Source organism: Malaclemys terrapin, chromosome 8 (genome assembly GCF_027887155.1).
Source record: "Malaclemys terrapin pileata isolate rMalTer1 chromosome 8, rMalTer1.hap1, whole genome shotgun sequence".
NCBI classification, from domain to species: Eukaryota; Metazoa; Chordata; order Testudines; family Emydidae; genus Malaclemys; species Malaclemys terrapin.
This window is the reverse complement of record NC_071512.1, coordinates 48,418,373-48,445,777: the sequence shown is the minus strand read 5'-3', so window position 1 is coordinate 48,445,777 and position 27,405 is coordinate 48,418,373. Positions and strand designations below refer to the sequence as shown.

The window sequence follows — 27,405 nt, the reverse complement described above, 5'->3', positions numbered from 1 at the left end:
CAGTGCCTCCCCACAATTGTTCTCTCTAGCTTGTGTCCCACGCTGCTTTGTGATGCTTAACTCAGTGTGGCATTTTGGGACACAGCTTGCACAGAAGATGCTATGCAATGAACACTTTATTGTGCTGCATAATTAAAAGACCTTATTTATGACTTAAATACTGTATTGGTAACCTCGGTTATTAATCCTCAGAGGAGCACCATGAAAGCACTTGTAAAATGACCATTTTACTGTGTACGAATTCCCCTCCAATGTGCTGTAAATCAATCATAACCTTTCCAGCAAAGCTGCTCTAGGATCCATTGGGGAAGTGTTTATGGTGATTACACCTATAATGAAGCTAAGTGGCTTGTTTTAACAACATGATACGCACAGTGTGGGCAGGCTTGGAAGGGGCTTCATTGTAGGGATAAGCAAAATGGCAGTAATTAAGGCCAACCTTAGAGGATCTGGGAAGAGTCTCCCAGCCTCTATGTTTCCATGTGCGCACAAGGTGGGGACCCTGCTCATGGGGAGCTGAGACTGACTCCGCGTCGGTGCAATGCAAGCTGAAAAGCAGTTCTAGGAAGTCTGCAGTGAAGCCAGAAAAGGTGGATGTGGTCTTTGACAGACATGGGTGTGGTCTGGGGAAACTCCAGCTGCGCGCCACACCTTGCAGGCTGTAATTTAAAGCAGGCAGTTGGCTGTGATCTCTCTGGCTCATTTCCACAGTAAGAATCAGGGGGTTAAGCAGGGTTCTGAAATAGAATGGGCCACATTGAAATGCCCAGATTTGCAGACATATTTCTGTTCCTCTTTCAATTAATTATACGAAACAGTCAAAACTTACTTCACCTTGCATGGTCTCTTGAAATGTGTGTAACTACTTATGCTAAACAATCTGTTCCACCTGGTATTTGCAGTATTCCAAGACCTGAAGAAGCTTGTCTCTCTCACCAACAGAAGCTGGTCCAGTAAAAGATATTACCTCCCCCACCTTGTCTCTCTAATATCCTGGAACCAACACGGCTACAACAACACTGCATATGCCTTACTAATGCCGTTTAGGAAACTGGGAATTACTCCAGGCAGCAGCAGTCCACAGAAGATACATTCATGTGGGACCAAGGAATTTCTCTATCAGTGGACAATAACTTGAATCACAAATTCTAGAAAGTCAGTGAGGATCTCACACCCATTCATGACCTCTCTGTCGACTGCGCTAGAAAAACGTAACTTCAACATCAGCCAGACTTACAAAAAGTGTATTCGCAAAATAGGCAAAAGTTGTTTCTGGCAAAGGGAGGAAGGATGGCTCTGTGTTTAGAGCATTAGACTGCAATTCAGCAGATTTGAGTTGACGTCCCAGCTCTGCCACAGACACCATATGTCACCTTGGGTAAGTCACTTGATCCTTCTGTTCCTCGTCCACAAAGTAGAGCTAATGGTTCATTTTCCCACTCTATTTCTGTTGTGGTTATTTAGACTACCAGCTCTCTGGGGGTAGGGACTGGCTCTTGCTATATGTCTGTACAGTGCGGGCCCTGACCTCCATTGGGATCAGTAGGTCCTCCTGGAATAGCAATAAATAAATAATAATCCAATGTTTGTGTATTGAGCTCTTCCTCTCCTGATGTCTGCAGCAGCCGCTGGACAGCCAAGGATGGATACGGGAAACTGAAATGAGGAGTATCAGGGGGTAGCCGTGTTAGTCTGTATCTACAAAAACAACAAAGAGTCTGGTGCCGAAGAAGTGAGGTTTTTACTCACGAAAGCTTATGCCCAAATAAATCTGTTAGTCTTTAAGGTGCCACCAGACTCTTTGTTGAAATGAGGAGAAGCTCTATTCTACTGCTGGGTGTTGGGCTGAAAGCACATTTCACGCTGAGGCTGGGGTTGCGAAGGGCTACCACAATACAACTGGTAATGATCATTAAGGCTTCAGCGAGATACAGCATAGATTTTAAGATCAGCAGGGACCACTGTGAGCATGTAGCCTGACTTTCTGCATCATCACACGGGCCATAGGACTTGCCTGAATTAATTCCTGCTTCCAGTCCAATAGCTGTGGTTGAACAAGAGTAGATCTTTTAGGGAAAAAACAGCCAATCCTGATTTTAAAATGTCCAGTAATGACGAATCCACCACGGCTCTTGGTAAGTTGTTCCAAGAGTTAATGACCCTCACTGTCAAAAATTTCACCTTATTTCCAGTTGCAATTTGTCTGGCTTCGATTTCTAGCCATTGGAGTTTATTATATCTTACTCTGCTAGACCGAAGAGCCCATTATCAAATCCCTGTTCCTTGTGTAAATACTGATAGACTGTGATCAAATCACACCTTAACCTTTATTTTGTTATGATAAATAGATTGAGCCTAAGGCCTGGTCTACACTACGAGTTTAGGTCAACTTTAGCAGCGTTAAATCGAATTAAGCCTGGACACGTTCACACGACGAAGCCCTTTCGACTTAAAGGGCCCTTTAAACCGGTTTCTTTACATCACCTCCGACGAGGGGATTAGCGATAAAATCGGCCTTTGCGGGTCGGAATTGGGGTAGTGTGGACAGAATTCGACGTTATTGGCCTCCGGGACGTATCCCACAGTGCTTCATTGTGACCGCTCTGGACAGCACTCTCAACTCAGATGCACTGACCAGGTAGACAGGAAAAGCCCTGCGAATGTTTGAATTTCATTTCCTGTTTGCCCAGCGTGGAGAGCACAGGTGACCACGCAGAGCTCATCAGCACAGGTAACCGTGATGGAGTCCCAGGATCGCAAAAGAGCTCCAGCATGGACCGAACGGGAGGTACGGGATCTGCTCGCCATATGGGGAGATGAATCAGTGCTAGCTGAACTCCGTAGCAGTAAAAGAAATGGCAAAGTATTAGAAAAGGTCTCCAAGGCCATGAAGGACAGAGGCCATAACAGGGACGCACAGCAGTGCCGCGTGAAAATTAAGGAGCTACGGCAAGCCTACCACAAAGCCAGAGAAGCAAACGGAAGGTCTGGGGCAGAGCCGCAAACTTGCCGCTTCTACGCGGAGCTGCATGCCATTCTGGGGGTACAGCCACCACTACCCCAACCGTCACTGGAGAAACACACAGGGAAGAGGGTTCGGGGAACGAGGAAGATGAGGATGGAGGTAATGTAGGTAGCTCACAGCAGCAAGAAAGCGGAGAAACCAGTTTCCCCAACAGCCAGGATATGTTTGTCACCCTGGACCTGGAACCAGTAACCCCCGAACTCACCCAAGACCCTGAGGGCACACAGGGGACCTCTGGTGAGTGTACCTTTGTAAATATTACACATGGTTTAAAAGCAAGCGTCTTTAATGATTAATGATTAATTTGCCCTGGCAATCGCGGCCAGTACAGCTACTGGAAAAGTCTGTTAACGTGTATGGGGATGGAGCGGAAATCCTCCAGGGACATCTCCAGAAAGCTCTCTTTCATGTACTCCCAAAGCCTTTGCAAAAGGTTTCTGGGGAGGGCTGCCTTATCCTGTCCGCCATGGTAGGACACTTTACCACGCCAGGCCAGTAGCATGTAGTCTGGAATCATTGCATAACAAAGCATGGCAGCGTATGGTCCCGGTGTTTGGTGGCATGCAGACAACATCCACTCCTTATCGCTCTCTGTTATCCTCAGGAGAGTGATATCATTCACGGTCACCTGGTTGAAATGGGGTGATTTTATTAAGGGGACATTCAGAGGTGCCCGTTCCTGCTCTGCTGAACAGAAATGTTCCCCGCTGTTAGCCACGTGGTGGGGGGAGGGGTGAAGTGATCATCCCAGAGAATTGGGTGTGCGGGGGAGGGGGGTTAGTTGGGTTTGTGCTGCATGTTAACCCAGAAACCGCAGCCCCTCCTTTTACATTGCAAACCCATTTTAAATGGCCAACCCAATTCATCCTTGATATGGGAAATGAGGGCGCTGCTGTTTGAAACCATTCCCACATGTTAAGAAGGTTAAAAAAGCCAAAAGACTCCTCCCACGTTGAAAGAGCACAGCAGAATGCGTGGAGGCATTCAATGTCAGACATCAGAAAAGCACAATATGAACGAGAGGAGAGGTGGCGGGCTGAATCGCGGGATGAACAGAGCAAGTTGCGGGCTGAAGATGATAGGTGGCGTCAGCTTGCAGACAGAAGGCAAGAGTCGATGCTCCGTCTGCTGGAGCATCAAACTGATATGCTCCAGCGTATGGTTGAGCTGCAGGAAAGGCAGCAGGAGCAGAGACCGCCGCTACAGCCCCTGTGTAACCAACAGCCCTCCTCCCCAAGTTCCATAGCCTCCTCACCCAGACGCCCAAGAACACGGTGAGGGGGGCCTCCGGCCACCCAGTCACTCCACCCCAGATGATTGCCCGAGCATCGGAAGGCTGGCCTTCAATAAGTGTTAAAGTTTTAAAGTTTTAAACTGCAGTGTGTCCTTTTCCTTCCCTCCTCCCCCACCCATCCCGGGCTACCTTGGCAATTATCCCCCTAGTGGTGTGATGAATTAATAAAGAATGCATGAATGTGAAAAAACAATGACTTTATTGCCTCTGCAAGCGGTGCTCGAATTGGGGAGGGGAGGGTGGGGTGGTTGGTTTACAGGGAAGTAGAGTGAACCGGGTGGGGGGGGGGGGGCGGAGGGTTCATCAAGGAGAAACAAACTGAAGTTTCACACGGTAGCCTGGCCAGTCATAAAACTCGTTTTCAAAGCTTCTCTGATGCGCACCGCGCCCTGCTGTGCTCCTCTAACCGCCCTGGTGTCTGGCTGCGTGTAATCAGCAGCCGGGCAATTTGCCTCAACCTCCCACCCCGCCATAATTGTCTCCCCCTTACTCTCAGATCTTGTGGAGCACACAGCAAGCAGCAATAACAATGGGGATCTTCTTTTCGCTGAGGTCTGAGCGAGTCAGTAAGCTACGCCAGCGCGCTTTTAAATGTCCAAATGCACATTCCACCACCATTCGGCACTTGCTCAGCCTATAGTTGAACAGGTCCTGACTACTGTCCAGGCTGCCTGTGTACAGCTTCATGAGCCATGGCATTAAGGGGTAGGCTGGGTCCCCAAGGATCACGATAGGCATTTCAACATCCCCAATGGTCACTTTCTGGTCCGGGAAGAAAGTCCCTTCCTCCAGCTTTCGAAACAGAGCAGAGTGCCTGAAGACGCGAGCATCATGTACCTTTGCCGGCCATCCCACGTTGATGTTGGTGAAACGTCCCTTGTGATCCACCAGGGCTTGCAGCAGCATTGAAAAGTACCCCTTGCGGTTTATGTACTCGGTGGCTTGGTGCTCCGGTGCCAAGACAGGGATATGGGTTCCGTCTATGGCCCCACCACAGTTTGGGAATCCCATTTCAGCTGCAATCGCCTCCTCGGCTGGTCCAGGTTTCGCTTTGGCATGTCCTGGCTCTGCATATACTCCAGGACAATGCGCGTGGTGTTCATAATGCTCATAATTGCCGCGGTGATCTGAGCGGGCTCCATGATCCCAGTGCTAGCTATGGTGCCTGGTCTGAAAAAATGCACAAAACTAGTATCTGATGGACCAGGGGAAGGAGGGAGGGAGGGAGGGCTGAGTGACGACATGGCGTACAGCTACAGGGAATTAAAATCAAGAAAGGTGGCTGTGCATCAGAGAAACACAAACAACTGTCACACAGAATGGTCCCCCCAAAGATTAAACTGAAAACCCTGGGTTTAGCAGGCCGTTGATTTCACGGAGGGAGGGGAAGCAAATGAATACAGAACAAATCTATTTTTTACATCTGAAGCTGGCAGCCGACGGTGCAGCATGACTGATAGCCACTGCAGTACGACGACGATGGATATCAATCGTAATATGCCATCTTCTACCAAAAGGCAAGGGGCTGCTGCTGTGTAGCAATGCAGCCCCACGTCTGCCAGCCCCACATCTGCCAGCACCCAGATCGCCCTCGGCCTCTTCTGGGTGCTTAGCAGACAATACTGGGCGATTGGCAGAAAATAGCATACTACGACTGATAGCCATCATCATCGAGACAGTTTCATGTCTGCCCAGGTGCCCATGATTGACAGCCACTGCAGTACGATGACGATGGTTACCAGTCATAATATACCATCTTCTACCAAAAGGCAAGGGGCTGGTGCAATGCAGCCCTACGGCTGCCAGCCCCATGGCTACCAGTCCTGCTGCACTGTCTACCGCCAAAAGGCAGTTAGCTGCTACTGCTGTATAGCAATGCAGTACCACATCTGCCGGCACCCAGATGACATATGGTGATGGTGAGCTGATCTGAGCGGGCTCCATGCTTGCCGTGGTATGTTGTCTGCACAGGTAACCCAGGTAAAAAGGCGCGAATCTATTGTCTGCCGGTGCTCTGATGGAGGGGGAGGAGCCTGACGACATGTACCCAGAACCCCCCGCGACACTGTTTTGCACCATTCAGGCATTGGGATCTCAACCCAGAATTCCAATCGGCGGCGGAGACTGTGAGAACTGTGGGATAGCTACCCATAGTGCAATGCTCCGGAAGTCGACGCTAGCCTTGGTACTGTGGACGCGGTCCGCTGACTAGAGCACTTAGAGCATTTTATGTGGGTACACACAATCGGCTGTATACAACCGATTTCTATAAAACCGGCTTCTATAAATTCGACCTAATTTCGTAGTGTAGACATACCCTAAGAGAGGTTTTCTAATCCTTCCATCATTCTCGTGGCTCTTCTCTGAGCCCTCTCCAATTTATCAGCATCCTTCTTGAAGTGTGAGCACCGTATCCAGCAGCAAGTGAACCAGTGCCAAATAACTAACTAATCCCTCACTCTTACACAGCACTTTTCATCAGTGGTCTCCAAGTGCATTACAAAGGAAGTTAACAAACCTCCTGGCTCCTACTCGATATCGCCTTGTTTATTCATCCAAGGATTGCATTAGTCAGCAGCAGGGCCGGCTCTAGTTTTTTTGCCACCCCAAGCAAAAAAATTTTGGGCTGCCCCCCACCCCGGCCCTGGGCTCTCACCCCCCCCAAACCACTGCCGCCCCAGCGCTGAGCTCTCTCTTCCCCCCCCCCACCCGCACCCCCTGCCACCCCAGCCCTGGGCTCTCTCTTCCCCCCCCCACCCGCACCCCCTGCTGCCCCAGCCCTGGGCTCCCCCCGACCAGTGCTGACTCCGCCCGCTCCCCCCTCGCCTCTAGCCGGTCTGGCGCTGGCAGGGTCGGGATAAGCAGAGGGGCTCCTGGGCCGCGCCTCAGCCCAGGGTCTCTCCAGCCAGGGCTCCTGCCTCCAGGACTGGCCGGGACCCGGGAGGGCAGAGCTGGGGGACCGCCCCAGCAGGGGGCTGAGGAGCCGGGGCAGGGTAGCCCCAGAGGGAGCAGAGTCCCGGAGAGCGGGACATGGGCCCCGCATGGCAGCACCCCGCCCTCTATGGCCCTGCTGCTGCTTCTGGCTGCCCTGCCGCAGTCCCTGGGTGGCTCGGGCCGCTTCGCCCAGCCCCGGCTGCACCGCTGGGGGGCAGCCGCCCTGCGGCACCTGCAGGCCGCTCCGTGTGCCCCGCGGGGTGGCCCCTAGCCCGAGTGTCCCCCGCTTGTAGCCTGCCCGGCCCAGCCACAAGGCACGTCGCTGCTGCCCCGCGGCACGAACCGCAGTGGCCCCAGGGCACCCCCCACGCACGACACGCTGCTGCTGCTAGGGCCGGCTCTAGGCTTTTGCCACGGGAAGCAAAAAAAAAAAAAAAATGGCCAAAATGCCGCCCTTGAAAATGTGCCGCCCCAAGCACATGCTTGGTTTGCTGGTGCCTAGAGCTGGCCCTGGTCAACAGGAGAGGAGTGGCACAGTACTGATTGAGAGATTTTGCGGCTGCCATATCATCATCATCTTCATCATTGCTGTTATTATTATAGCTGTGCCTAGAGGCCTGAGTCCAGGATCCAGGCTCTACACATGACAAAAAGACAGTGCCTATGTGCAAGAGCCAGCAGGGGGATAGGACAGGCAGATGGGAGGAGCTTGGTGTGGTAAGCAGCCATCACAGCGCAGCTGCCTAACCACTGTACTTAACTGGTTCCCTATGGCATCCCTGCCGTTTTGCATGCTTCCAGCACCACTCTTCCTTGAGCACACACACCTGGTGTGGCTAATAGGCACCGCCAACATGGAACAACATGCTTTATTAGCAGCATGCAGCTGCTTTCCTTTCCCACCCCACAGGCAGCTTAGGTTCAGGGGGCAGACCGGTCACACTAATTCCCACCAATCTCTGGCTGCTGCTGCAGGGGTTTTCTCTCCCTCCCTCTCCAAGAAAGAAACCCATTCTCCTTGCAGGCTACTGGGAAACGAAGGAAGGGGGTTTGCTCACTGGGTTTCAGATGCAATATGTAACTGCTAGCCACTTCTTGGTTCCTTGCCACTTTGTGTATGTGTAATGCTGCATTAATGCCAATGTCCTGCTTACATTCCAGCGTGGGTAATTACATTCTTCCGCCTGCAGTTCCAACTGCACATGGCATTCTTATGCCCATCCTAAACCACTGTGCAGCAATACTGTGCCGTTAGACACCTGGGAGGAGTGTTCCACACCAGAGATGGCTGCATTTCAGTAGCCGGTAAAGCAATGCCTATATAAACAGCTACATTCCACTAAGCGTTATGTCAGCTTCTGCAAAAGAAACTGCTGCTGGATCTGAACTTTCCCAAAGCTAAAGGGGTCAGGCCCATTTCTATTCAGAACCTATTCATGTTTGTCTAACACTATGTGTAATTTATCAAGAATTATATACGGCCTAAAAGAACCCCCCAGATCTGAACTTGGTGGCTGCAGCCCATTGCTGGAGACTTAAGAATAAGGAACCTGAGCTTTTTCTGCTCGGGACAAGTGACCCTGTTGTCTTCATTTATATCCCACCACAGAGGTGATGGCAATAAAACTCTCTCTCTCTCTCTCTCTCTCTCTCAAAGAAAGCTGGGTGCTTGAGAGCATCTTATGACGATGCCTGTAGGTGTTCTACTGCCCTGATGCTATTTCCCAGCTAGCATCTGGCTACTATTTCTAACCACATGATTTTAGAGTGCAGCAGGACATTTTGCTGTTAGTGTCTGACAAGTGCAGCTCAGTGGATGATAATGGAGCCGCTACAGCTTTCAAGACATTAAAAAAATACCCCACTGAAAACAAACAGATCTCTGCGCTCTACTCTGCAAGTGATGAAAAGGGGGACCAAACTCCCCAAACACCTGCTCCAAGAATCCATCTGAGTGGGAAAAAAAAGTTGAGTTGGATTTAGTGTGGTAATACTTTTAATTAACTCTGCCTTTAAAGCCTTCCGTGAACGAGGTAGGAATTAATTAATCTTTAAGGCTCCTTCTGACATCACATGGGAAAGGGCTGGGGGCCATTTATATTGTCTGTGGTGACCTCTGGGTGACCCCACAACTCAATGGGGAAGGGAGCCGGGTGGTGTGGGGAAGCAATCTAGGGCTACTCGATTTCGTGCGCAGAGATGAAAAAATTCTTTGGTTAGAAGGAATTAGGGAGAGGAGAAATGTTAGTACACTTTTAATTGGAAACTAGGGTCTTCTTTCAGAAGGGCTTGTTTACTTAGGCTTGGCCGCTGGAGCTCAGGGGAGGCAGTAATTGAAGCAAGGGTTTGGGAGATTAAAGAGAACATATGGCTTCCACAGCCTTGCTTTTCATCTGCATTTTCTCACAAAATGGCCTTCAGTTTGTGTCCCTCCCTCCCAGCCTCTTACATTTCTGGAGGGCCTTTGGGAAGGCAGCCACCGGCTGGACACACACAGCTCTTAATTTCACAGCTCCTTCCAGCACAGGGAAAGTCAGGGACCAAGCTCCATTGGAGATCTCGATGGGGTTCACCTGGCACTGGGGGAAAGCTGCTGTGGTGACAGGCCTCAGGGTCTCACTCCACCCGCAGTGAGTTCGAGAGACAGGAAACCATGCGAAGGAGAGTCACAACCTCGCGGGGGGGGGGGGGGGGGGGGGGAGGGGCACTCCCTGGTTTCACGCTTGTAGCTCCCATTGCCTTGACTGGGATTTATGGCTGCTCAGCCCTTCTGGAAATCAGGCCAGCAGCCTGAGAAGAGTTAGGGGACTGAGAAGCCATGGGAAGAGGTTAAAGGAGCACAGAGGTGGCTGGCCAGACTGCATGGGTCACTCTTTCATGAAAGGCTGCACTGGAGCACTGCTTATACTGTGGTTCTGCCTGAACCACAGCCTCGTCCTCTTCTCACATGATACGGTATTACTCCACCTTCCTGGAGCACTGCTCTGCTTTGGGACTTACAGCTCGGTCTCCTTTCCACAGGGCACGGCAGCAGTCCATTGGTTCACACAGCTGCTCAGCCACAGTGAGTGCAAAGCCATCCCTCTCCAGAAGAGGGCAGCGTATCACCCATTTCCCTTTCACTCCACCTCGAAAGAGGCGCATTGAGATGTTGGGTTGCCAGACGGCATCACAAATCAAAGTCACCGTGTCACACGCACACCACCACATTCAGTGAGATCCCGCTACTGAACCCATCGGATGGGAGGAGCAAAGAGATGAACATCCTGGACTGAGCTACAAAGCAGTCACGTCACAAGCAGCAATGGCGGACCGCCACTCAAGGATTTGGATCCTGTTCTGAAGTTTGTCCCAACCCTCCAGATCTCCTGGGTCTCCAGAATCTGGCTGGAGTTGTCATAGAAAGAGACTTTTTTCCCTGAGGTTTCTGCCACTCCTTTTGGTTGGGCTAGATGTATTGTAAGCACAGCCGAGGTTGTTGGGAATACCTGGGAAAAAGTTAGCCAAACTTTTTTAAACCTCAAAAAACAACAACCCCTCACAAATCAGATCTGGTTCACTTTTGGGGTGAGGCTTCCTGTTGGTTCTTATTTTATCTGAATTGGCTCTCTTGTTCCTTGATAAATATAGATATTTATCTCCAGTAAGTTAAAAGTGGAGGCGAGAGGGATTTTTTGCCAGTTGACTTTCCAAGGTCTGATTCAGCACTCTCACAGCACCATGTTCCCAATTCATACATTCCAATATTGGACAATCATCTACTTGACTTTCTAGCAACAATACTTGCAACTGCACCCTCAGCTGTTGGCGTTCATCATTCGTGACGCTAATTGACTCAATATCACAGGGCATGGAAGCCCTCCAATAGGGGCCATCCAAATCTGTAGAATATCAGCTTCTCTCTCCAGGAGATCCATTGGCTATAAGGGATCTCACTCATTCTATGGATACTCACTCACCATAACTGCTGCATCCAAAACATACAACTCCCCCAACAGTGAAATCAGCAAGGCACCCAACACTCACTACAACAGCTGCAATGATTTTCCACCTCCATTACAAGTGCAGAGAAAGGTCCCAGTCCATCTTCATCACACCTGTACTGGAAAGGGACATTCCCAGAGGATAATGACAACTATTAGGGGAGGCAGTGCGACCTAGTGAACAGAGCACTAGACTAGGATTTAGCAGAGCTGTGTTTTATTTCCAGCTCTGCGACTGGCCTGCTGGGTAACCTCGGACCAGTCACGTCGCTGCTCTGTGCCTCAGTTTCCCCGCTTGTGAAATGATGCTGACCCCTTTTGCAAAGCCCCTTGAGATCTGCTACAGAAGAGCTAGCTGTTATTACAGTGACAAAGACTTGCTACAAATGACTGCCGGCTGTTCCTTTCACAGGGCACCGGCCTCCAGGTGTTTAGCACCTTATCGTCTGACAACATGTTTCAAAAAGGAAGCCAACAGTATTTTGGAAAATCAGATGCAATTGCAAGACACAGGCAAATGGCATGTGTCTGTCTGCCCCTGCTCTTAGACGGCGTCTTTAGGGACTGCACCCCATCTAACTGAAATATTTCTCTTTAAAGTTCATTTTCTTTTTCTAGCTTTTGCTGCGGGACTGTTCTTATTTAGGGTTTGGGTTTTTTTTTTTTTTAAAGGAAATGTTAAACATTTATGTGTAAAATAATGAAAGCGGCCGATCCAAGGCTCTGGCACTCTAACACATCATTAATAGCACAATCAAATTCCAGCAGCATTAAAGTCACCATTTCAACGGGAACTCAGCCAGCCACGCACCTACCAAAACTCCTTCCCAGCCCTTCGTCATTTGGGGAATCACACCCTCAGCCCTTTCCAAACATCCTATCAAACAGTCCTTTGGCCGTATGCCCGCAAAGTCACCAAATCCGGGGTATGTCAGACTCAGTTTTGGAGTCAGGCTATTTACCGTGGTTCAGAGGCTAGGGAATAGGCAGAGAATTTGGAAGGCTTGGAGTCTAGTCCCAGTTCTGCCCCTGAGTCACCAAATGGCCTTGAGCAAGGTATGTCATATCTCTGTGCCACAGTTTCCCCTCTGTAAAAATGGAAATAATGATAAAAATACCTAGCTTTTCTAATCCCCAGATCTCAAAGCACTTTACAAAGGAGGTTACTATCCTTAGACCCCATTTTACAGATGGGGAAACTGAGGCACAGAAAGGGGAAGTGACTCACCCAAAGTGACACCGCACACCAGTGGCAGAGCTGGGACTAGAACCCAGATCTCCCAATCCAGTGCTCTATCCACTAGGTCACGCTGCCTAATATTAAAACTTACTTTTAGATTGGAAGCTCTTTATGGCAGAGACTGGCTTTGGACCTGGGCAAAATTTTTCAAACAGAACTCCATCCTCCCCAAACTAAATATATAGTCAGTTTGAGCAAAATATTTCACAAATTCATGCAGAACTACTAACTGTGGTATGTAACCTATCATTTAAATCAGACACTGTGCCAGATGACTGGCAGATAGCTAAGGTGACACCAATTTTTAAAAAAGGCCTCAGAAGTGATCCTAGCAAATACAGGCCAGTCAGCCTAATTTCAGTACCAGGTAAACTGGTTGAAAGGATAGTAAAGAACAGAACACAAGACACGTAAATAAACAGGATTTGTTGGGAAAGAGTCAACGTGGCTTTTGTAAAGGGAAATCATGCCTCACCAATCTATTAGAATTTTTTGAGGGGGGTCAAACAAATATGCAGACAAGGGATATCCAGTACATATAGTGTACTTGGACTTTCAGAAAACCTTTCACAAGGTCCCTCACTAAAAACACTTATGCAAAATAAGCAGTTATGGGATAAGAGGAAATCATGAATCAGTGGTTAAAAGAGAGGAAACAAAAGGGTAGGAATAAATGGTCCGTTTTCAGAATGGTGATAGGTAAATAGTGGTGTCCCCCAGGGATCTGTACTGGACCAGTACTGTTCAACATATTCCTAAATGATCTGGAAAAAGGGGGAAACAATGAGGTGGCAAAATTTGCAGATGATACAAAATTACTCCAGATAGTTACATCCAAAGCTGACTGTGCAGAGTTACAAAGGGATCTCTCAACACTGGATGACTGGGCAACAAAATGGCAGATGAAAATCAATGTTGATAAATGCAAAGTAATGCACATTGGAAAACATAATCCCAGCTATACATACAAAATGATGGGATCTAAATTCACTGTTATCACTCAAGACAGATTTTGGAGTCACTGTGAGTAGTTCTCTAAAAATAGTATCTGCTCAATGTGCAGCAGCAGTCAAAAAATTAACAGAATATTAAGAACCATTGGGAAAGAGGTAGATTATAAAACAGAAAATATCATTCTGCCACTATATAAAGCCATGGTATGTCCACACCTTGACTACTGTGTGCAGTTCTGGTCACCCCATTAGAACTGAAAAAGATACAGAGAAGGACAACAAAAATGATTAAGGGTATGGAACAGCTTCCGTCTGAGGAGAGATTAAAAAGACTGGGACTTTTCAGCTTGGAAAAGAGACAACTAAGGGGGGATATGATAGAGCTCTATAAAATCATGAATGGTGTGTAGAAATGAATAAGGAAGTGTTATTTACTCCTTCAAGTAACAAGAACCGGGGTCACCCAATGAAATTAATAGGCAGCAGGTTTAAAACAAACATAAGAAAGAACTTCTTAACACAACAATACTGGTGTGAGTGAGGTTCTGTGGCCTGCAATGGGCAAGAGGTCAGACTAGATGATCATGATGGTCCCTTCTCACCTAAAGTCTAAGAGAACACACAGTCAGCCTGTGGAACTCATTGCCAGGGGATGCTGTGAAGGCCAAAACTATAACTAGGTTAAACGAAAATTAGGTAAGTTCCTGGAGGATACAGCCATCAATGGTTATTAGCCAAGATGATCAGGAATGCAACCCCATGCTCTGGGTGTCCTAATCCTCTGACTTGCAGAAACTGGGACTGGATGACAGGGGTGGATCTCTCGTTAATTGCCCTGTTCTGTTCATTCCCTCTGAAGCATCTGGCATTGGCCACTTTTGGAAGACAGGATACTGGGCTAGATATAGGGTGACCAGATCACAGAGGCTAAATATCGGGACGCGGGGGGGGAGGAGGGAAGGGGGCGGAGCCAAAAAATAAAAAAGCCAGTGGGGAGAAAAAAAAAAAAAGCACGAACAAGCTGGAAGCGCCTAGGCTGGCGCCGGCAACACACAGATGTAAACAGCGGCCCCCAGGTCCCGGGATGCAACAACCGCCCGGAGCCCGAGGACTGACACCCCAATGCCGTGGAGATGGGCATGGACAGGGGGAGTGGGCGCCAGCGTGTGGCAGCCCCTTCCCTGGCAGGCTCCAGCTCCCCGCGGGCCCGGGAGTGCGGAGCTGTAGCTACCTTCGTGCCACTGGGCTACACCCTGCTGGAGAAGCGGGACCTTGCCGCGGCCCCCAGGCCGGGACTCGCCCAAGCATCGCGGGACGGGATCTCCTCACCTAGGGTTGAACACCCAGCCGGGCATGCACTGCTCCCCCCGCCCTGCCCCCCGGAGGCAGACAAACTCACAAATTCTAGTTATCCCCAGCACCGTGGCGAAGCCGCCACCCGACCGGCCCTTCCAGCTGCTCCTCCCTCACCGCGTGTCAGGCAGAGGCATGTGCCTGGCACCAGCGCCAACTACACCCCTCTGGGGCTGGGGCGCATGTGGCGGAGGTGACGCCCCGAGGAACCGGAGTCCCCACGCGGGCAGCTGCTGCCCCCCCACTCCCACTCATGGGCGCGAAGGGAGCCGGTTCCCCAGGCCGGACCCGGGGCTGCCCCTCTGCAGGTATCCCCCCGCCCTCCTGCCTGCGCTCGAGCCAGGGCCAGGCCAGACTCACCCCGCCGTCCCCGGACCTCCTCCCTCCAGCGCTTGCCTGGGAGGGAGGAGGAATGTGGCGTGCTTCGGAATGAGGCGGGGATTTGGGGAGGGATCCAATGGGGGAAGAAGGGGGTGGAGTTGGGGCGAGGGACGGGGCGCGAGCCAGAGCGGAGGGCAAAAATTGCTTGTTTGTCCAGTGTCCTGACCAAACGTTGGTCGGAACATGGGACAAACGAACAAATATTGGGACAGTCCCGATAAAATCGGGACGTCTGGTCACCCTAGCTAGATAGACCATTGGTCTGACCCAATATGTTGTACTTTCATTCATGGAAAACAAATTGCTTTGGTCGAAACAAAGAAAAGAACTCCAAAAGAGTCAAAATGTTTTGTTTCAACATTTTCAAGACAAAATATTTTGATTTTTCTATTCAAAATGACTTTTCACTTTGACTTTACTTCCATTTTATTTAAGAAAAAAGGTTAAAACCCTCAGAAACTAAACAAAACATTTTGGTTTAGGTTGACTGAAACAGTTAGATCTGAAATGAATTTTTTTTTTTAACTTTTTTTTCACTGAAAAGTTCAAAACATTTTAATTTCAGATCAACCCGAAACTGATTTTTTAAAATTTATTTTTCAGATCCGCCACTGAACCAAAGATCAGTTTGTTGCACAGCTCTATGGACATTTGCACTATGTATTTGTACAGCACTCAGCATAATAAGGCCCGGAATCAGTTGAAGTTCTTAAGCTTTTTGTAAGCTTGAAAGCTTCTCTTTCACCAACAGAAGTTGGTTCAGTAACAAGCTATTACCTCCCCCACCATGTCTGCACAATAATACATACTCATTATAATAACTTAACTCACTTTTGTAAAGAGATCTACCAAGGTAAGCTGCTAAGTATTATTGTCACTACATGGGGAAGGCATCTCTCCATCATTTCAACATTCCAAGTCCTGCAAACCTTCTGCGTGTCCATAATTCTGCATAACCTTTGTAAAATATAGTCAGAGCTGGTGGGATGGTGTAAAAACCTATCAATTGTGACAAAGTTCCTCCTCTATCTTGGTGGGTCCTGCGCTTATTGGCGGATTTGCCCACTTCACAGATTCACCCTGTGGGTCAGGAAACAGTCCAGAGACTTTCCCCTCTGGTAGAAGCTATAGTCCAGGTCAATTCCTCCTGTGTTTGATCAGGAGTTGGGAGGTATCGGGGGAACCCGGGCCTGCCCTCTACTCCAGGTTCCAGCCCAGGGCCCTGTGGACTGCAGCTGTTTAGAGTGCCTCCTGGTACAGTTGCACAACACCTACAACTCTCTGGGCTACTTCCCCATGGCCTCCTCCCAACACCTTCTTTGTCCTCACCACCAGACCTTCCTTCTGATGTCTGATAACGCTTGTACTTCTCAGTCCTCCAGCAGTACGCCTACTCACTCTCAGCTTCTTGCACACCTCTTGCTCCCAGTTCCTCTCACACACTTCCTCTCCTCTGGCTCCCTGGCTTGACTGGAGTGAGCCCTTTTATAGCATCAGAGGGGCTTTAATTGGAGTCAGGTGCTTAACTGCCTCACCTGACTCTTAGCAGGTTAATTGGAGTCAGGTGGTCTATTAGCCTGGAGCAGCCCCTGCTCTGGTCACTCAGGGAACAGAAAACTACTTATCCAGTGGCCAGTATATCTCCCTTCTGCTACTCTGCTGTTCCCAACTGGTCTGGGTCTATCACACAATGAACAGTCCATCAAGGGAAGGAGTGCTTTCACGATAGTGCAGAGAGGAGTCAGGCTGCATCATGGATTACTGCAAGAGTCTCCAAGGAGCAACTCTTCCTCCACCTTGCTGGTGGAGGAGTAGGTAGATAGGGGCAGGGAATGGGCAGACCCACAGTTGAACCACTATCCACCCCTCTGACACACTGGCTGGAGTATATATCTGCAGCAGAGCACTTCCTCCCTGGAGCAAGAGGGAAACCAGATGCACAATTCCTTCCCAGGTCTGTTCCTGGGGCAGTGCAGCTACATGCCATCTCTGCCTCAGGCAGATTGGGAAGTGACAATCCAGCCCCAGATCTTGATTGTATCAAACATAAGCTACTTGTCGGCACTTTCGAGACCTTCCATGGGCTTTCTTCACCCTCCATCTCATCCAGTAGTGAAAGGTCGACTCCCACCTCCGACTGGCTCTTGATGCCAGCCTCCATCACCCACTTCCAGCCTCCATCACCCACTTATATTTTCAAACCCGCACCTTGGTATTTTCTTCCCTGCTCTTCCTTGTGCTTGGAGAAGTGCCCTGCGAACAGCCACAAAACTAACACATTATTCTCCTTTGGATCCCTCATTAAAACTCCTCTCTGCCATGAGGCCTAAAGAAATCTTAATAACGGTTCAGCTGTGGGTGTGCAGAGCCCACAGCCAATCATACGGACCGGAGCAATCTCACTTCCTGGTGCTCCCACCTCTGTCCATCTCCATTGGTTGTCTCTTGGCTTATGCTTAGTTTGTAAGCCCTTCGGGGCAGGGATTGTTGTTTGATTTGGTGTTTGTACAGCACCTAGCGCAACGAGATCCTGGCCCACGACTGGGGCTCCCATGGTAATCTCTGTCTCCCTCTAGTGGGTAGACCACACCTAGAGATTTAAAAGCTTGCTCCTCCCTACAAGCTAATGTTATTGGACGCAAGACATAGAAGCTGGAGCTTTTAGAGGCAGAGATATGGGTTCAGTCATCACACAGGAGCCAAGGAGGAGTCTCATTACATGACTCGAGTGGGAAAAGCAGCCACACTGTTATTGTGGGTTACATACCCACCCCTACAGCTTAGAGTGGTTCTCAGTTTGGATTTATATGTCCCAGCTGGGGTCCATCTCTCATAAGCTCTCGGGGGCCGGGGCCGTCTTTTTGTTCTGGGCCATAACTGGGGCTCCTACGTGCTAGGGTCATACAAATCAATAACAATAGTCAGGCATGTTTCTGCGGGGGCCTGGACTCACTCCCCACAGCACAGGCCACAAACTACTCTCTGCTCCGGGTTCCCCCTTACCGGAATCCGACAAAGCCGGGCTCACCAGGCTGAGCAGCTCCCGCTCCTTCTCATAGTCGCTCTTACACAACAACTGGCCTTCCTTCAGCACGAACTCATCGCCCTTCTGCAGCCGCCTCTCACAGACGCAGCAACAGAAGCAGCTCAGGTGGTAGACGCTCTTCTGGGCCCTCATGACGAACTCGCTGGGTGCGATGCCTTCAAAGCAGCCGCCGCACTTCACAGCGAATAGCCTGGCAGGAGAGAGAGAAGGAACACGTTCCAGCGGAGCTGCCAACTTGGGGGCACCGTGACCCCTTCTGCTGGTTACCACCCTGCCCCTGATGGGAGGGACACGCCAAATCTGTATTAAACAGACCTGTCCTCGTCTTTAATATGGAGCAGTGGCTTGTTGAGCCTGCACTGCAAATCCCAATGTCCAATGCTCCACCTTCCCTCTGTGGTCTATTGAGGACTGTGTTGGAATTGCAAGCTATCACTTTAAGAGTTGGGGGGTTTCCTGGTCCTGCTTGCAGCCTAGATGACTCTTTGGTGAAGCATGAGATCCAGGGCTCAGAGAGGCAGAGTCAGGCTGAAAGGAGCCAGCCTAGAACATGGTGGGGTGAGTTGTCTCCCTGTTTTAGGGAGCAGCCTGCTTTGTCTTTCTCTGGTTTGGGATTCTCGTGTGTTATCGCTCTGACCACTGAGAAATAAAGTAATGTTACACTGCAATCTTCCAGCAAGATTATCTGATGTTTCTAATCTAACTTTTCTGCGGGTGTGCCATGAACATAACACCATCAGTTCAAGATGGAGCATGGCATGATGGAACCTGTAGTATCCACGGGCCCATCGCTCCATTTTACGGTGCTTACTTCTGACAAATAAGAAAATAGTGGAGTCAAGAATTATGTAAATTAAGTAATTCACAACTTTCAATTACCTAAAGTGTTTGGGAAAAAAAGTACATACCATAATTAAACTGCAATACATTTCTAATCTCTGTGGGTAATAGAGTGTAGCAAAGTCCGTTTTACTAATTATCAGAAGTAATAGAAGTGTTTAGTTTATTTATACTCAAGATATTAATAAGAATAAAGTCAGAGTTAAGGTCGGTAGTGGACTGTGGTTCATTAATTAGTAAAGCAAGTACTAAGATACACAAAATAAAAGCTAGAAGTGCTGAAAAATATTTCTAGATACTGAAATGAAATTATCTGAAATTTCCTTAACTACGTATTTCCCAAATTTTAAGGCATGAGGGTTTTGTTTATTTAATTGATAAAAGCTAAATGGAAACATACTTTTTTATCCTATGAGTTAAAGGTAAAGGCAACTCCCGACCACATCATAAGCATCTTTGCTTTGTATTAGGTCCAAAAGGCGTCCTATGTCTACCCACAAGGAATGCAGAGCTCTGTGTAGCTCAAAAGATTGTCTATTCCACCTATATAAGTTGGTCCAATAAAAGATCTCTCTCTCCCATTTTGTCTCTCTCATATCATGGGACTAACATGGCTACAACACTGCAAACAACAGTTTAAAAGCCATTTTCGTTTGGGAAGTTTAAAAACTGAATTATTTTTCATTGTTTTGGAAAATATTCAATTTTTTGTCAAAAAAATGTGTTTCAGAATTGGGTTTTTTTTATATCCTATCTCTCCCTTTTTAATTTTTTTTTCTACTGAATGGACTAAAATGTCATCAATATTTCTCTTTTTCCCCACTTTTTTTCATGTCATTTTTACTTTTGCAGTTCTGACACTTACAAAAAATTGAACACTTTTGCCAAAGTTACAGAGCAGCAAAAGGAAAAAAGAAAAGAAAAACCACAGACCTGGGCCCCGATTCTTCAACTATTTCCTCGTGTGCTCAGCTTTGCTCCCTGAGCAGGTTTATTAATTCCAATGTGGTCTCATCTGCTAGGAAAGTTAAGCACCTGCAGAAGTGTTTGCAGGTTCAGGGCCTAAAATTTTTAATTCCAGTTTCATCAAATAAAGAAAAAAAAATTGAATCAACGTGAAAATGTGTCACAAAAATTGTCAACTGATAAAAAAGACCATTTTTGACTAAACTTTTTATTTTGAAAAATTTCATTTATCTCTAATAATAATTATGGCTAAAATTTTGTCTTTGAATTCAGAACGTGTAATATATTGCGGACTGTATTGTCCTCCTGATTTGGACATAGACGTTTCAATGCAGCACAGCCTGTAAATTGACTTCAAAGGAGCTAAAGCTGCATATCCTGTGTTTTGCCTTGTAGGATGATGCATTTGAGGCTACAACAGGTTGTTTTACCCATCTTTAATGACCGCGATCCTGTCATGTAGCATGAAACGTACTCCATATTTATTTTTGCCTAGTGGATAGCACAATGGACCGGAACTCAGAAGACCTGACCCTGCTACTGACCTGCTGGGTGACCTTGGACAAGTTGTGCTCCTGCGCTGTGCCTCAGTTTTCCTGTCTGTAAAAAGGGGCTAATGAAACTGGCCTCTTAAGTAAAGTGCTTTGAAATCTATAGATGAAAAAATGCTAGCGGTTATTAAGTAATAGGTGTTAGTCATAAGAGCAAGAGATTATTAACTAACTGTAATGGGAATTTTTCCCTTTTCAAGAGAGGGAATAAGTCTTGTTAGCATTAGTAGGGAATATCACCTGTTCAACAGGGACACTTGACTCTCCCTATTGGAGACTCACACTGAGAAGAATAGGTTCCATCTCCTATTAACATTATTGGGTGAGCTCCCCATGGGTATGGTGGGTGAAACCTCTATTAATATGAACGGTGTGTACTTCCCTTTGTAGTGGATGTGTATCCCTGGTTGATATTACTAAAGTCCATTCCCCCATTCATAAAGCCATTAACATTACAAGTGGCTATTCCCCCTCATTAACATGGGATGTGGACTATTGTCCGTCATTCAGTGTAGGAACCACAGAAATCACCCTTTGTCTCCAGTCTGCCCCCTTTGCTTATTCACATCTCTGGAGAGAAGGGCTGTGATCCAGGCTATTTCCATTAATGCCATACATTACAAGGCTGCTTTGGTTTATTGGCATCAATTCTTCAAGTGCACCATGTAAACATAACAGCAACGGCAGCTGCCACCAATTAGCACCAACGCCCGTCCTATTGGAATAGCTGTCATTACCACAGGAGGCCAGCTCTGCAGGGGGATGAGGTGACTCAAGGGAATGGGATACAGAGTCTCCCCATATAATCTGTCTCTCAATCTAATTTACAAAGAACCTAAGTGCTGAGCAAGGTTAAAATGCAGAGAACCACCCAGTGCACAGTCTGTGCATTTGTCCAACCTACTCCAGGTGTAATCAAGGGCCTTGATTTTGAATATAATGTTATTTCTTTATCCTGATTTCAGCTCAGTCATAGGCTGTTATTTTGCATGTGCTGCCAAGTCTTCTTTCTCTCTTGTTCTTTGGGGAATGCTATGCTGAAGATGTGTCTTACAGAAATGACCTGAAAATATCACGAGTAGGACTCTTCTCAGCTGCTTTTGAGAAGATGTTGACTCTGTTTCCTGCTCTCTTGAATCTCTACTTGATACACACCCAACGACTGTGGCTGCCACAAAGGCTGGTCTTTGAAATCACAATGGCCTAGCCCCTCTGGGGTTTCCAAAATCGGCAGCAGAACTTCAACTAGATCTTGTGGTTCACAGACAGCCTGTGCTGGATGCGGCATACTGGGATGTGAAGTGTTCTCTTTGGCTCATTCCACTGATCAGCATGCGCTTTTCCTTTCTGGATATCTTGTCTAGGCAGAGGAGTGAGAGCTGCAAGAGTCCAGTCATGTATGAATTACAGCGGCTGGGTCTCCATTTGAGGGGAATGGGTGGAGACGTCAGGGTTGACCCAACTGCTCCCAGCCAAGTCAGTGGTGAAGTGTCCATTGACATCAGTGGGAGCAGAGTTAGGTCAATGCTGAGTACTTTTGAAAATCCCTGGTTGGCCGAAGGTGAGAAAAGATGCTTTAGTACCTGCTGCTGATTGATGCACCAGGGTTAGTGGTGAATCCAGTGTGACCCTGAGACTGCGTACTCCCTTACCCGCCAGCCAGAATGCACAGTCGACAGAGAGGTGATGGCTTTGGACAACACCTCCAACTATTTACCTCTCCCAATTAGCATTACTTCAGTCTTCCCAGGATTCTGATTAAGCCAGCTGTTCTCCATCTTGCCTTGAACATCCCTGAAGCCCTGGATGATATGAGGACACATTGGAGGGAAAGGATACTTAGCATACTGTTGACAGCCTATGTTGTCTCACTCTATCATTGAGGTTTGTACTAAGGTACGTAAGAGGAGCGGTAACAAGACCAAGCCTTGTGCAATTCTGGATGGCAGAGATTTTGGGGAGCAGGAGGTGCCCGCCCACCGAAGCTGTTGGGAAGGAGTGAAGAAAGCCATTTCAGTGCAATTATGGTGATTTTTTTTTTTTTTTTTTTTTGCTGGATCTGGTGAGTTAGCACTTCAGAAGTCAGACAAAGATGCTGATACTGCTTAACCCATCTCCTTGAGGAGGAAGTCCACCAGTGCAAACAACAATGGCCTGAAGATGACTTTGAAGGATCCAGGTCGTCTTGCCTCATAGATTCCAAGGCCAGAAGGGACCACTGTGATCGTGTAGCCTGACCTCCTTCAGAACACAGGCCAGAGAACTTCTGTGAAATAACTCCTCCTTGAAGTACAGCAGGTCTTCTAGAAAAACATCCAATCTTGGTTTTAAAATTGCCCATGATGGAGAATCCATCACAACTCTTGACAGATGGTTCCAATGGTTCCTGAGGATCTTGCCCCAGAAGGAGAGGACTGAGACTCAGTCAGTGGCATGTTGTGAATTGGGTGGGTTATTGAGTGTTTCAGGGTGACTCATGGTGTCCTCCCAGAGGGAGGAGCTCACTATTTCTATCAGCAGAGGAACCAGGCATTGCAGGCTGGATTTGATCACCCCTGAGGGGCAGGGTCCAGGTGCCAGATGGTGCCACAGAATTCACTCTGAGCTCCAGCAGCTGAAGCACTGTGCCCAATTCTGATGAAGTGTCTGGTTTGTGAGTCTCCTTCTGCACAGGTTCATTGATCATGCGGCCAAGGAGGCTGCGATGGGTTCACTCGATTTGTTTAGAAAAGAGAAAGGAAAGTTGCTCACTGCAGGTAGTGGCTGGGCTTGGGGTAGAGCAGACACAGTGTGGGCTTTTGGTTGACTGACTATTCGGAACAGCTTCCAAGGCTGGAATTTGGAGGGTGTTGTGGTAGAGTAGAGGACCAGAGACATTGCCTGAGTTTGTATAAATTCCTTATGTTGCCATTGGTTGGATTCTGAGGAGAATATGTCCTCCGGCTTCCTGCCTTTGCATTTCAACTTCCTCCATTTGTCCAAGAACCATGGTAACCTGTGTGGGTGGTTCCATGGTAGAGGATACTTTCAGGACTAGGCTGTTGGTTGGTGCTCACACCTACTAGGCCACCTTTCACCTGTAGATCACTGGTTCAAAGTCAGCCAAGTTCAGACCGTTTGATGGCTTTCAAGGGGCCTGTACAAATGCTGGTAAGAGTCCAGTTACAGATCACATCTCAACTGGAGCCACTGATGTTAATCTCAGCAGACAGGTCATGGAGACAGAGTGAGGTTTGCATCTTGGTAGGTTGTTCTGGCAACGCATGGTTTAGGCACATGCCCATTTGGCGTTTAATCTCTTGGGCTTTCAAACCAGCAGTTCCCCGCACACTGAAAAGTGTTTAAAAGGACTGTAGAAAACAGAAGATGATGGGTTGTTCTTGGGAGGGGGGTTCGGAATGTCATTCAGATGCTTCCCAAACTGTGGTGTACCACTTGTGTCCATGGGATGAGACCAGCATCTATGGTCTGCACTTACATCTTGGTTTTGTTCATGAAACACAGGCACCGTAGGCTAATGTGTTCATCTTCACGGCACCCTACCAATATTTTACAAGTTCCCTGTGAAGCTCCAGGGGTCTGGACCTGGCTGTCTGGCTCCTGGACACACCACCACCCAGAAAGGTCTGTTTGAGTGGGGAAAAGCTGCCTATTAGCCCTATGGGCTCTAATACCACTGGATGTTCTACCACAGAGGCCCTGACTGGCAGTGCCTACCGGATTCCTTGATTGGCCCAGGCATGCTATGTAAGGCCTAGGGAAGACATCTGCAGGCTGGCTGTGAAAGTAGTTAGACCCCATTCTTGCTGCTGCGACAGACCCTGCTGCACACTCCTAGTCTTGCTCCTGGTCCCAGTTCATGGTTCTTGGCCCCTGCTCCACTCCTGATTTCTCACCCTGCCTCTGTTCCACTCACATACTCAGCTGACCTACTTGGCTCCAACCCGGTGCGGCTCATTGACCTCAAACATGACCTTGCCCTACAGAGTGATACTAGTACGGACTGCTGCTTCTGGCCTGGACCCCCTGGACTGAACTCAGATCCTAGATACCGAGCCCCCCTCTGGCCTCTGTCTGCATCTCATAGCTGGGATCCTGACATTCATAGATACTGAGGACAAACGGTACCATTGTGATCCTCTAGTCTGACCTTCTGGATAAATACCCAGAGAATAATTCTTCGTTACTACATGACACTAATTAAGTCCAATCACTTGGGCTTGAACTACAGCATGGTGTTTAAAAAGCTTCCAACCTGTACTGAATGAGTTCAAGCAATGATGAATTTGCCACTTCCCTTGGATACTTCATATTTCCCTGGGTTTCCCATGAACAGCTTGGCAGACTTTACCAGATGATAACATTCCTCATCAAGTCGTCAGAGTAGATACTTTTAAAAAAAATCAATTGAAACCCCCCCCCCCCACACAGAGGAAATGAAATGCCTCAGTCTTGAATCAGTATCATTCCAACAAGGAGAGGAGCAGATGTGTGCAAAATGTTGACAGCAAAATGCAGAAACTACCAGAAAATAGATTAATCAGTTCTGAGGGCAGAAGGGTCCACTGTGATCATTGGGATTTTCAGATTTCATTACCAACATGAAAGCTTTTAGGCCAAAACAGTTGCTCAGGTACATCGGACCAGATCCTAAGCTGGTGTAAGTCAGCCTAGGATCATTGAAATCAGTGCAGCTTGGCTGACTTACGTCTGCTAAGGCTGTGTTCTGTCCATTTTTTGAGTGCTTCAGAGATCCTTTTGGAGAGAAAATGAGCACAACCTGGACCTGTTTTAGACAGCAAAGACAGGCTCACATAGAGATACACAGAAATCCTCCCTCTGCCCCCCCCATTTAAAAATCTCTAAATAGTCACTCTGCATCAAGCACAATTTGGGGTGTCTGTAAGAAATCACACCAAACAAAAGGAACCACAACAAAAAAAATTGTGCTAATTTGCACCTTTCTAGACCATGGTCCTGGCAACTGGACCCATGTGGATGGACCCCAGCACCCACACAGCGCCTATGCAGACCCAGTTACATGATAGGGATCCTAGGGATGAGATTATGGATCCCCAGGAGACAGAGACAAAAAACACCTATAAAAAGGGGTATGGGGGGGGGGTGTATATGCAGACAGATATAACCTATGTGCTATACCCAACTGAGCTATAGCCAGCTCCCAAGCCATACATGTCCCACAAAGGCACAGAAAACAGCTGGACTGAAGGCTAGACTTATCTGTTAAGAGCTGAGGTAAAGAGCTGCCCGAAGGCAGCCATATGCACTGCCCAATGTGTTTTATTAGTCCAATAAAATCCAGGAGCTAGGCTGCCTATTGTTGTGCGCCATCTACTGGTGCATCATCCACTAGCTATTGATGCAGACATACATTTGGGGAATGGCCAATGCGGGGAGACATCTCAGCCGCCCCTCATGTAGCTACAGAGCATCTCAGGGGGGAGGAGAGCTCTTGCGAAGACATTCCCACGCCCTCACCTCTAGCATCTATCAATCCTAGTCTCAGACACAGACCCCCATCACCAGAGCACCACACACTCACGTATTTTGCCTCACAACCCCCCTGTGACATAGGGTAGTGCTGTTATCCCCACTTCACAGGTGGAAAAACGAGGCCCAGGCAAACCAATGGGCCAAGATTTCAGGACCTTTGAGGATCTGGGCCAGAGAGACTAACAGGCAGGTATTTAGGCACCTAGACCGCTCGATAAGTGCCTGGTGGTATTTTCAAAGCACCTAAACAGATTGAAATCAGTGGGAGTCAGGCACTTGGGGAGTTCTTCCACTAGGCGGCGGCCTACATCTTTAGTTGCCTAAATGCCTTTGAAAATCTGGCCCTAAGTGCCTTGCTTTGGCACAGAGAAAACCTGGGCTGGAGCCGGGAACTGAACCCAGGACTCCCAAGCGAACACCGTATCCACCTGCCTCTCCACTCCTGAGTCTGCTGACTATTAGTCCTCACGCGCTGAGTGCGGACACTGGGCTCACCAACTGGCCCAAGCCGGTAACGCTCCCTAAATGAGCAACACTGAGGACTCATTGTTCCCTTCTGCCTCCCTTTGCCCGGCCTCCACCCCGCCCATGTCAGCTGAATAAACGGTCAAGAGATTGAGACAAACACTGCTGGGGAGTCAACAAGCACTTCAGAGCCCACAGCAGCTGGTGCCATCTGTGCCAATCTCATTAACCTCTTCTCTCAAAGCATCATGTTGACTCAGGCAAGGGGAGGGGAGTAAGCGACAGTATCAGCCCTGAACTTGTCTTCAGAGAAGGGAGGGGAAGATGATTAACCTCAGTCTCTCTCCATATGTAGGTAACACTGGGGACACCACCACCCCCAGCTCCCCCAGTATCTGCCAAGCTTCGAAGTACAGAACCAAACACCTGCGAGCCAGATGTGCGCACAGCTGAGCGGGTGCCACAACTGACCCAGTGGCTGAACACGCCACGTGCCAGCTGTTTCCGCCAAGGTGGGCTGGAGGAGGGGGAAACCCTTTAGAAAGCTCCTGATGTAATTAACACTCAGCCTGCGCTTCCCTTCCTATTAGTAATCCCGCTGGATGGTAAGGAGAAATTGTCTGAAGTTGGGAGCCTCCTGCATCTCTTACTTATACAGAACAAATGTTGCATCCTTCCTCCCCTCCTGCGCCTGCACCCTCCTTGCTATCCCTGCTTTGCTAAGGAGGTGGGTCTCTGTCACAGCCCCAGCCATATAGTTTCTTGCTCAGCCACAGAGGGCACTGCAGAATGGTGCAAAATGCATCCTTTCTATCTCACTCCAGGCCAGTGTATTCCTCCAGTTCTACCCCGGTGTCAAT

At 48.4% G+C, this 27,405-nt stretch overlaps 1 protein-coding gene across 1 annotated transcript in view; it reads right to left on the bottom strand.

The window, feature by feature from the left end:
• The window catches only part of LMX1A (LIM homeobox transcription factor 1 alpha), a 135,623-nt gene that overhangs the window by 14,774 nt on the left and 93,444 nt on the right, over positions 1 to 27,405 (bottom strand). Inside the window, exon 4 of the mRNA XM_054038202.1 lies at positions 18,167 to 18,399. Within this exon, the coding sequence (XP_053894177.1) occupies positions 18,167 to 18,399 (233 nt within the window). The remainder of the gene's footprint in view (positions 1 to 18,166; positions 18,400 to 27,405) is intronic.